This window comes from Mus caroli, chromosome 10 (genome assembly GCF_900094665.2).
Source record: "Mus caroli chromosome 10, CAROLI_EIJ_v1.1, whole genome shotgun sequence".
NCBI lineage: Eukaryota > Metazoa > Chordata > Mammalia > Rodentia > Muridae > Mus > Mus caroli.
Window position 1 is genome coordinate 3,432,200 of NC_034579.1, and position 10,621 is coordinate 3,442,820.

General features: G+C 39.9%; 1 protein-coding gene across 7 annotated transcripts in view; it reads left to right on the plus strand.

Annotated features, from left to right (window-relative positions):
- Oprm1 (opioid receptor mu 1) overlaps positions 1 to 10,621 on the plus strand; it is a 144,826-nt gene that overhangs the window by 72,533 nt on the left and 61,672 nt on the right. Inside the window, exon 4 of one of the 7 annotated variants that reach the window (XM_021174257.1) lies at positions 5,162 to 5,972. The exons of 4 other annotated variants lie outside the window; for them this stretch is intronic. In XM_021174257.1, coding sequence (XP_021029916.1) covers positions 5,162 to 5,233 — 72 coding nt within the window. In that variant the 3' untranslated portion in view covers positions 5,234 to 5,972. Of the gene's footprint in view, positions 1 to 3,025; positions 3,300 to 5,161; positions 5,973 to 10,621 lie in introns of those variants that run through there. 2 more of the 7 variants (XM_021174263.1, XM_021174255.2) reach the window with 2 other exon arrangements.

Genomic DNA, 10,621 nt, shown 5'->3' on the forward strand with positions numbered 1-10,621 from the left:
TGTCTCTAACTGCATATGTAGCAGAAGATGGCCTAGTCGGCCATCATTGGGAAGAGAGGCCCCTTGGTCTTGCAAACTTTATATGCCCTAGTACAGGGGAACGCCAGGGCCAAGAAGTGGGAGTGGGTGGGTAGGGGAGAAGGGGGGAGGGCATGGGGGGACTTTTGGGATAGCATTTGAAATGTAAATGAAGAAAATACCTAATAATAAAAGAAGAAAGAGGGATTCCAAAAAAAAAAAAAAAGAATCTTTAATTTTCCCTCTGAAATTTCACAAGCCAGGCCTCCATTTTCTGCACTGTTCTCAACATTATCTTCCAAGCTCCTATACAACATCCCACAGAGTTCTTAACACTGAATGGATCTTCTAACCCAAAGTTCCAAAGTCCTTCCACAGTCCTCCCCAAAACATGGTCAGGTTATCACAGAAATACCCCACTATGCTGGTACCAATTTGTCTTAGTCAGGGTTTCTATTTTTGCACAAACATCCTGACCAAGAAGCAGTTGGGGAGGAAAGGGTTTATTCAGCTTACAATTCCACACTGCCGTTCATCACCAAAGGAAATCGGGACTGGAACTCTGGCAGGGCAGGAAGCAGGAGCTGATGCAGAGGCCATGGAGAGATCTTCTTTACTGGCTTGCTTCCCCTGGCTTGCTCAGTCTGCTCTCTTATAGAACCAAGACTACCAGCCCAGTGATGGCACCACCCACAAGGGGACCTCCCCCCTTGAATTGAGAAAATGCCTTACAGCTGGATCTCATGAAGGCATTATATATATATATATATATATATATATAATTGGGGTGACTCTCTTAGGTCAGCTTGGTTATTATTTAAATACTCCAACCATAACCATAATAGAATGCTATGTTACTTTCCCAAACCAGCATACAAACTAAAGGATGGTTTTGTGTGGTCCAGCACATCTCTATTCTATAACATCTCTAATGGAATAATCATGAGAGGAAAAGTGTTTGTGGAGGTTAAATGTTTATACAATATCCAATAATCAGTAACAGGCATACTCTAGACACCCACATAAAAATCCAGGATATTGGCACACATCTGTAACCTCAGCACTGGAGGATAGAAAGACAGACATCCCTGGAGCTTGCCAGAGGAGCTGAAACAGCAAGCTTCCAGTTCAGTGAGAGTTCATGTCCCAAAAGATAAGTTAGGGAGAAATAGAGGAAGACACCTGACTTTAACCACTAGCCTACACACACAAACACACACACATACACACACACACACACAAACACATACACACATACATACACCCAAGCACATACATGCACATCCATTCATAGAACACACATACAATAAATAAATTGTATTTTTTCCTTCAGTTAATACCATATCTGATAAGCAATTGTTATGTTTTGCTCACCAATGGAAATCACAAGATTTATAAATAATACAGTTGTGTTTTAAAACGAGCCTTCGCTTGTATCAATGAGCCTTACAGGGTTAAGTCATGTAATCACAGTAAAGCTAACATCATATTAATTTTTCTCATTAGTATGGTAAAGCCATTCCCAAATCCTCTGATTACCATCCTGAAAGCACCTTTTTAGCATCTAAATCCAAGAACAGGAAAAGAAATCAGGAGATAGTTGTATCTGAATAAGCTAGAAAACTACAGCCTCTCCAGAGAAGGAAAAGCAAACGGCTCATCTTTAAAATCAGCTACATCGCTCTCAAAAACCAGATCCATGGGGTCTTTGTAAGACATCTGTGGAGAGCTAATTTGGGGAAGAAATGATATCAATTCCATAACAAAAGCTCCAGATTAGAATAGCTCCCAAAATTACAGTACTGGACGACATTAATGCATTCTTGGTGAATGAAGCCAAAATGGCTTTTCTTTCAGCTATTTGGTTCAAAAGAGAAATGGTTCAATCATTGTGTGCAGGCACGCGTGTGTGTGTGTGTGTGTGTGTGTGTGTGTGTGTGTGTTATAAATGGGCATCTTTATGTATGTCTGAAATTAAAGTTATGTAGGTTTACTTGAATGATATACCACAAATAACAGCAGTAGCTAGTATGTTCCATCTATTAACTAGAATAAGAGTAAAATAAATGTTTAATTAGAAATGTTATTTATACACTTGGCTTCAATAACATGTATTGATCTATTTGTAAGTAGAGAAGCATATATTATTTAATCATATGCCGTATGAGTAATAATCTATAAAATGTAGGAAACAATTTTTATGGAAGATTTTATTCAGTGTTATGGTTCAAATGCAGCGACTGAGAATTAACTCAAATTACTTTTAATTTTTATGATCCAGGCTGTCGATGCATGTGACTTACTTTTTGGTTCTCTCATTTTAGTTTTATGGTGATTTTGATGTGTATTTTTCTTTTGGCAGGGAGAGTTTTAAAGATTAGGTAAAACAATATTGCTAATATCTAATTTCCTTATGCTCACTTTCCTATTGCTGTACATATATAATTCTTAAAATATAGCAACTATTACAAATTAGATGTTATCTTACTCAGCTAAACTGAAGTGTTAAATTCTTATTTTGTGAACATCTTTGGTGAAAATATTCCCATTTGCTGAAATTTACTATTTTGAAGATGGTATTTTTATTTTTAATTGTGTGTGTGTGTGTGTGTGTGTGTGTGTGTGTATGAGTGCTATGTCCATAGGGACCAGAAGATGGTATCAGACCTTCTAGAACTGAAGTAGCGAGCAGCCCCCACCCCCCACCTCGCCACCCCCCACCCCACCCCCCCCCGCAACATGGATAGCTTATAAATTGATTTTATGTACTTGTTAGTTCTCCTTGGAACACAAGATAAAAGTGACATCACAGTTTGAAATAATAGCTCTTTGATCCTAGAATGAAAGTATGGAAAAAATAAGTTGGGTCATTTGTCTATAGGAAGGAAGGGGATAAGGTGGGGACAGAGAGGACTGAGAAGAGGTAGACAATTAAGGTAGGAAGAAGGCTAATCTAGATAGCACATTTATGTTCCAAATCCACTACTTCTTCTTGTATGTCTTTCAGGCACACCAAAACTCTCAAGAATGCTTGAAATGCAGATATCTATCCCTTACCATCTTGGTTATATGCCTACATTTACAACATCAGCAATTCTACATAATGATCAAAAAATGTTTCATAACTAAAGGAAAAACCATCTGCTTCTTTTGATTTAATGAAACTTAAATATCTCTGGGTGTGGGGGACATTAGGATATTAAAGTTTCTTCAAAGGAAACAGATAACTTCTCATAGTGCTGAAATGGGTACCCTCAAGATGGGGGACAGGCAAGCAGAGTTTATGGAAGATGATATTAAGAAAGAAAAACATATCAATCAAGGAAAATAGTGTTAAGTATTTTGACAACAAAACCTAATTGATAACTTACAGAATTAATAAAAGTAGACTGGGATAAAACTTCTGTGCATTGATGATAAATCTGCTGCTTAGCCCCTATTACAATGTACAGATAAGTACGACTTTCTTCTCTTTCTTTCTGTGCTTTCTTCACTTTGATTTCTGCTAAAATGTCAGTTATTCAAAGGCCCCTAAATATTGCCAAATCCAGTCTCATTCACATCCTGTAGACTTAATATTAGTTTGAGTTGCTCTTTCAGGGAAAATGACATGCAGCCCGAATCATTATTCACAAAGAAAAAGGGCCAATCAAGGTGAAGTGTTGTTAACACTGGAAAGGTCTGAACAAGGCCTACTTTCCTAACAATAACAACGCCTCAAGAGATCTTCGGGATGAAATACAATTCGTAAAATATAAATTATAAAGCCCTGGACGTAAATCACAAGGAGTAAGAGGAGTCTCTGACATATTGGGTAAGATAGAGCCCCAAGATTAGTGGGAAAGATTCTAGCAAACGAACAACCACAAACTATCAAGCTGTGTAAACTTGTCCCAGAACCTGGGTCACAGTGAGAGGAGCAGGTGGCTCTGAGAAGCAAGACAGCTTCTGGCAAAATTGCAAAGAAAGAAACTAGCTACTAGATGGCACAATTGTGTGAACTCGAGAGCCAGTGGTTTATGTAGATTTGAAAACCTCTATCAATCTCTGTAACCATACACTGTGTTTAGTTCTGATCTAAATTTAATGATGCTATGACTTAGCTTTATAAAATTTTATCTCATTGTATTCTTAGGAGCCTCAGTCAGCAGAGACATGATGTGAATGAGCCGACTGATTAGACAAGGTTTCCTGAACACTGAAATACAAAACAAATAGAGAGGTTACTAGAGAAAATTCGTAGCCCGAAAATTCAATTATAGAAACAAATGAGTGTTAGATATGGTAAGGCCTCAGAGAGGTTTTATTTCATGACTAACAACATGACCCAAGGCACCTAAACCATGGTGATTAGATTACAAAGACAATTCTAGTGACTGAGACTAGAGAAATGTTCGTCTCCCACAGACAAGCCTCACACTTCAGTAATGGAATGAGCAGATTAAATCGGTGAGCAAGATGGTGGGAGGAGTCAAAATATTTTCATGTCTTCCTGTGGAACTCCGCAAGAAGACCAACATAGTCGACTAACCTGGACTCTTGGTAGCTCTCAGAGCCTGAACAACCAACCAAAGAGCATTCATGAGCTAGACCTAGGCCTCTTTTATATGTGTAGCAGATGTGCATCTCCGTCTTCATGTGGGTCCCCCAACAAGTAAAGTAGCGGCTGTCTCTAAAGCTGTTCCCTGTCTGGCTTCAGTGGGAGAAGATGTGATTCGCTTAACCCTGAAGTGACTTGATACCCACGGGGGCCCCACCCTTTCAGAGGAGGAGGGCAGAGGGGAGGGTCTGTGTGAGGAGGATACAGTGATCAGGATGTAATGTGAATAAATAAATTAATTAATGGGAAAATTTTTTTCAGGTAGTTACCTGGAAGAGATGTGACTTCAAAAGTCCTGATAGTTAGCAAATACTTAGAGGAAAGTAGGCAGTAAACTAGCCCCCTCCAGCATCACCCCACTGTAAAGCCAGGAGGAAAGTTGCAGGGGAAGATATTTCAATACAATCAAAAAAGAATTTAAAAAAAATTACTGCATTGTTATGAACAGACAAAAAGTTGCAACTAATTCATAGGTTCAATTTGTGTTTGGGGAAAAAAACATTTTTTGTAAGCTTTGAGACTCTGTTATCCTCTTGTTCCTAGAAGCTTCTAATGTCGAGAGCTATGCCTACATTCAAGAGACACTTAGCTATCATGTTAAGCCTTGATAATTAGGGCATCAAAGGGGACAAGTGTCAAATCAAGATGCTGTTTTTGTTTTTGTTTTTGTTTTTGTTTTTTTCTGGTTCCATCAGGTTCTTGTAGAACACTATTATGGTTAGCAATGCTCAATAGACAATGTCAGGGGGTGTGACATATTTTAGATGTAGAAGACACTGTCCTCACTCCATAGTTGGAAGAGCACCTCGTACTATCAGGCTTGACAAGTCCCCTGCAGGCCATCAGGCCCAAAGCTGTGAATTGATCTGCGGTTTAAACCTTTATGAAAATAAGTAGCAATGTCTCAGAATTCAAGACACTCAGAATTGTAAAGCTGATTGTTAATCTCTCACTCCCATGCACTCAAATGTGTCCTGAATACATGCACAGACACACAGAATGCTAAAACTATGTCTCTCTGAAAGCAGAGCTGGTGTTTTGTTTGGGTTTTCCTTTTTTGTTTGTTTGTTTGTTTTGCTTTGTTTTGAAGCCTACCACTTTCTGGCTATAATTATGAGGAAGACAGTCTGTGCAGCCTTAGGATATGTTTTTATCTAATTAAATTGCATGTTGCTAAGAGTTAGGCTTGTAAATGACACGTTCTTTTGTTTTGAATACAATATCTTTGCAGAAAATAGATTTATTTTGAAAAGGCATATACACAGAACTTGGAGAAGCACACCAAAGATATTTTGTTACCATATGGCAAATATAAGCATAGAGACCAGAGTACCTGGATGCTGGTGCCAACCCCAGTGACAACCACTTGTGGGAGAACATTCCATGCCAATGGTTGTTGAATGGCATCTCTTCATGACCAGAAGATCATTGACCTACAAGTTTGCCCTAGAATTAGAACTTGGTTGACTGCATCATTCAGTCTCTGGAGCAAGAGTCTCTCAATGAACAAAAAAACATAATCACTTAAGCTTTCTTCCATGGCAGAAAATCACCTGACATTAAAAGCAGGAGTAGCCGGACGTGGTGGCTCACGCCTTTAATCCCAGCACTCGAGAGACAGAGACTGGCGGATTTCTGAGTTCGAGGCCAGTCTGGTCTACAGAGTGAGTTCTGGTATATCATGTGTGGATCCTTTGAAGTATTAGGTTTTCCTCCACTCCTTCTTGACCAAATTTAGAAAAAAAAATAGAAAGATGTTACTACATGTTTATAATAAGGGCTGGGAAAACTGCTTAGTTGATAATGTGCTTACCTTGTAAGCATCCATCATGCAAAAAGGCTGGAAATGGAGATGCCCACTCTGGAAAGGTGGAAGTGCATGTGTCTCTGGAAATTGCCAGCCAGCCATTCTGACCTAATTGGTTGACTTGAGTTTCACTGAAAGACTGCCTCAAAAAGCAGTAGACAGCACCCAAGGAGTGACACCTAAGGTTGTCCTCTGAGTTCTACATGCATGTGTACATGTTCTTATACATACATACATACATACATACACACACAAACATACACACACACACACACACACAGAGGGGTGGACAGACAGACAGATAAACATGCTTAAACATGTTTCTTGCCAGGGCTGCATTAAACACAAAGGGGACTGAGTGAGTGCACATCAAAGGGCATCTCGTGACTTCAGATGAAAATTGCATTGCACATAAACTCCTCTCATGGAATAGAACGTTCTTCACATAATCTGTCTGATCACTGTGCTTTAGAAATACTACGTGCAGCTCCTTATTCCCATATCATATCTAGGCTATACTGTAAGATCGGGAATAACGAGAAATCCCACCACGTTTGATCCAGGCAGTGAGGCTTGGAAGAAAGGATGAGTTCCAGTTACTTAGGAACACTGAGATCTTTGCCTCTGAGTCATCGGCTCCAAATAGTTTTTGTGTGACTGTTTTGATGAATTTTCTAATGAATGGGGTTTTAAAGTCTATTACAAGCAAGGACTGATCAGTTTCCAAAGTACCTGAATCAGTTACTGCCTTCAGTTGCAACTTTAGATGGAAGGAAAAGTGGAAGGGCAGAGGGGGCTTTAAGAAGTATAATATTAAATTAGCATTTTCATCCAGTACAAATGAGTACATCACTTCTCAAAGGTGTCAAAGTTAAAAAACATAATCTCTTAAATTTTCTCCAGCTCTAACACAACAATCTTTCTATGAAAAATAACTAAAATTCCTTAAATAAACTTCACCTTGGAGCTTAAAAGCTTTTGAAACATTTTTTAACAGAGAAAAACATAGCCTAGAGGGTATTTGCTAGTTGACTTCCTGGAAACGTTACACAGTTCAGAAGATGGTTCGTATAAAATGAAAAAATTAACATTAGAGAATTATATCTATGCACATATTATGTATATATGTACAGAATCTATTGTCAACCACCAACTCCATGGGCATGTGTGACTGCAGTGTCCTTCTGCTCAGAAAGAAGCTTGGGTATATAGTTCTGCTGGTGATGTCTCATCAAGAGCTCATCACAGATCTGAGGAGGACAAGAAGTCAAGAAACCAGCAGAACCACCAACACAGTTGTGAAATTCCCTTAGTCTGTGTCTCACATCACAACACAGGGAGGCCAGACCACAGGCAAACATGGTGAGCTGCACCACTGCCTGAGAACCCAGAGCAACAGGCCCCATATATTTTATAGCAAACAATAAATAGCTTGATCTTTCTTCCCTAAGAACAAGCACCCCAAAGTAGTCCCCTTGTAGTCCTCCTGTGACGGGACAATGACAGTTCGAAACTGACTAGCAGTAGAAACTATTCAGAATCAATAGGATCTGCAACCTCACTCAGTAAGCAAAGATAGGCAGAGATGCTCACCGTATCTCTCCCCCAACTTCACCTGTCAATCTGCCTTCTTAGCCAGGCATGTTTACATGGTTGTGCCATCCCATCAACAACTGAGATTAGGTGTCTGTAAATGCTCAGACCAGATCTGCCCCCACTTTTTTTCAATCAATGATTGATTAGAATTACTGTCAACAGAAGGCCATTGACAAGATGAGATTGATGTACAGTACCAAGCTTGACTGTGCACTACATCACATGAGACGAATGCAACTAAGTCCCAGAGAAGACCAAAAGTCTAACTACAGAAAACCACCTGGACTCTTTGCTCATCATTTGCATAAATTTAGCCAGCATGCTGTGGGTACTAATCCAAAAACGGAAGCATTTGGAAGCCATATCTGCCTTCCACCATGTTCATCCAGACTATGGATTAAGACCAATCAGAGATTCATCTATCATCAGAGAGTACAGACTTACCTGCCTATTTCTGTGGCTCTTTCCATCGCATTGGCTATAGCTCATAGAGTGAGAGATAGCTTTCTGAGCTTTCTCTAGGTTTGAACTCTGATGGTAGGGACAGTCTTCACACTCAGTACTATATAGAAGTAGGAAACCATATAAACACTGATATCCTCAGTATCCCTGGGGTCTCAATAAAGAAAACATCTATAAAGTGTGCCATTGCCACTGATGGTGGGTAATTTAAAATGAACTTAGGTATGGGGAGATGATTCAATGCATAAAGTGCTTGCTAGACAGGCATGAGTACCTGAGTACCCATGTTAAAACTAGGCCCGATAGGGTACATTTGAAATCCTATCACTAGAGGTGAGGAACAGACACAGGAAGACTTCTCAAGTTCACTGCCACCAAGCTTAACCAAGCCAGTGAACTTAGGACTCAATAAGAGATCATGTCTCAAAAATAGGGCGGCAAGCCATAGAAGAAATTAACATGTTGATCTGATCTCTACATGCATGCGCATACACATAAAAATTAATAAGCCCAAGAACAGCAATCCTACCCTTGGACATAAACCATATGGGCATTTTTGTCTTTTATATAAATATACAACAAAATGGGCATATCACCCTTGTTGGGATTCACTGATAAACTTGATTTATATTGCTATTGCATTGGTTTGGCTAAGCCAGATGGCCACAGTCACCCAGTGGCTATTGTCTAGACACTAGACATTACACAACCCCAGGGCACTTAGGTGTCAGGGGAAGCCTAAGAGTAGTCATGAGCTTAAGTAACAAGGATGCCTCTCTGTGAGTTCACGTGCACAGGGATTCATTGTCTAGAGATGCCTCTCATAACATCAGATACAGCGGGAAAATGTGGGGCCAAGCCTGCCAACAGCAGGCTTCTTCTGTTCACACAGCAGGTGGATAGAGGTGGTAAATGCAGAAACAGCACCATTAACAGGCTGCCACTTATTTCTGGTGAGTCATGAGTTTGTTCAGCCAGACAGAAGCTGTAAGCTAACAGGGCTGTTATTATTTCTTCCCTATACCTCCAGGGTCCAAACAGTTCCTTCCACGAATGAAGTGGTTAGTGTCAGGGGACAGAGCATATGGGCTTAGAATCCCAAGGGGTATTTCTGGTCTGAGGCTGACTCCTTCCCAGAGACCTGTGTAATTCAAAGGAGGCTTCTGGCTGATTTATTGGGATAGCCTCCAATGCTACCTGATCCTTTTTTTTCTAGCCAACTTTGATGAAACTCCCATTTAAGTCAACAGACTGAATGCAAAGATAACACCTGAATACTGCCTCTAAAAGTCAGGTTTCCTCTTTTCTGATAGTGCAAGCCAAGAGTAGACAATGTCGTCATTGTTTTCTCTAGGGTTGGGCCATACCTTTGTTTCAAATGGTTTTGACATGAATGGTTGGACATTGTGTCTTATCAGAGCTAACGAGCTTCCCAAGACATTTTATTGAAACCCATAAACATAAAATCATCCATGTAATGATGCCAGATCAGCTTCAGAAGAACAGCATTGGCCTGTGTTTTGATTCTCCCAATTGGTGGCAAATATCAGGAGAATTCAAATAGTACTCAGAGGCTAAAGAAATGGCTGAATGGCTAAGACCACGTACTGCACTTGCAAAGGACCTATGTTTAGTTCTGAGAACCCAGAAGGAGTGACTCAGAATTGTCAGTAACCCAGCTCCAGGAGCATTCAATGCCTCTTACCTTTGTAAACACCTGCACTAATGTGCACATTAAACACACACACACACACACACATAGACATATATACACAAGTGATTATAATAATAATTAATAATGATGATGACAAATAATGCCTCAGCTGCACAATAACATTATGTGGTGCTTGTCAGAGAAAATCAATTTGACAACCAATAGAATTAAGAAAAATAGAAGATGGAATTGTAGAAATCTGAGTAAGAACAGACCTCCTCCTTAGATGCATATATTTGAACTCTTGGTACCTGGTTGGTGGAATTTTGTGGGGAAGGGTTATAAGGTAGTGTTATCTTGATGGAGGAGGTGTCTCCCTGGAGTACACTGAGATTATAAAAGCAGTCTCTCTCTCTCTCTCTCTCTCTCTCTCTCTCTCTCTCTCTCTCTCTCTCTCCCTCCCTCCCTCCCTCCCTCCCTCTCT